Raw genomic sequence first — 1,113 nt, forward strand, 5'->3', positions numbered from 1 at the left:
AGATGGTTGTGAGCCACCATGTGGTTGCTGGGAATTGAACTCAGGACCTTAGGAAGAGCAGGCAATGCTCTTAACCTCTGAGCCTTCTCTCCAGGCCCCTAAATAAATAAATCTTAAAAAAAAAAAAAAAGCTAGTTAGAAAGAAGCCAAGCTAAAGCTGGACATTTAAAAGAAAGAATAAGCCGCCATGTATGATTTATTTGGGAGGTGGGTGGAGGGACCCCAAAGAGCAAAGAACCAAGAGTCAAAAAACTAACCAACAACCATCTGTAAATGTTATTTTTTTTTAACTGAATAATCAAACCATCCTTTAAAACAGGTTATTGGGGCTTATGAGATGCAGTTAAGAACTCTTGGCTTTTCCAGAGGACATAGGTTTAATTCCCCGCACCCACAGAGGTATAATCAAGCTGTAACTTCATTTCCAGAGGATCTGACACTCTCTTCTGACCTCTGTAGGTACCAGGCATGCCTGTGGTACACAGACATACATGTGACAAAATATACACATTAAATAAAACTTTAGGAAATGAGTCATTCTTCAATTTGCTTGTAACTATCCTCCTCCTCCTCAATCTTGTGAGTGCTAAAATTATTGCTACACACCACTATACATGGCTTCTTGAACTATTACAATATTCTCTCTCATGTATGTATGTATATATGTATGTATGTATGTATGTATGTTTACATCTATTCCCAGCACTTTGAGAGGCAGAGAAGCTCTATGAGTTCAAGGCTAGCCTGGTCTACATATCCAGTTCCAGGTCAGCAAGAGTTATATAGTAAGACCCTACATAAAAGTAAATAAACAACGAATTTTAAAAGTTAATTACTTGCCGGGCGGTGGTGGCGCACGCCTTTAATCCCAGCACTTGGGAGGCAGAGGCAGGCGGATCTATGTGAGTTCGAGACCAGCCTGGTCTACAAAGGGAGTTCCAGGACAGGCTCCAAAACCATAGAGAAACCCTGTCTCGAAAAAACCAAAAAAAAAAAAAGTTAATTACTTGCATGCTACTCGGGTACCATTTTGATCTAAAGTACAACTTACCTGATTATAAAGTGAGAAATACTGTCTATAATATTCACTTCTAAAAAAAAAAAATATTCACT

At 38.9% G+C, this 1,113-nt stretch overlaps 1 protein-coding gene across 1 annotated transcript in view; it reads right to left on the reverse strand.

The window, feature by feature from the left end:
* Mrps36 (mitochondrial ribosomal protein S36) overlaps nucleotides 1–1,113 on the reverse strand; it is a 6,782-nt gene that overhangs the window by 2,769 nt on the left and 2,900 nt on the right. Inside the window, exon 2 of the mRNA XM_005366565.3 lies at nucleotides 859–898. Within this exon, the coding sequence (XP_005366622.1) occupies nucleotides 859–898 (40 nt within the window). The remainder of the gene's footprint in view (nucleotides 1–858; nucleotides 899–1,113) is intronic.

Source organism: Microtus ochrogaster, unplaced genomic scaffold, assembly GCF_000317375.1.
Source record: "Microtus ochrogaster isolate Prairie Vole_2 unplaced genomic scaffold, MicOch1.0 UNK11, whole genome shotgun sequence".
NCBI lineage: Eukaryota > Metazoa > Chordata > Mammalia > Rodentia > Cricetidae > Microtus > Microtus ochrogaster.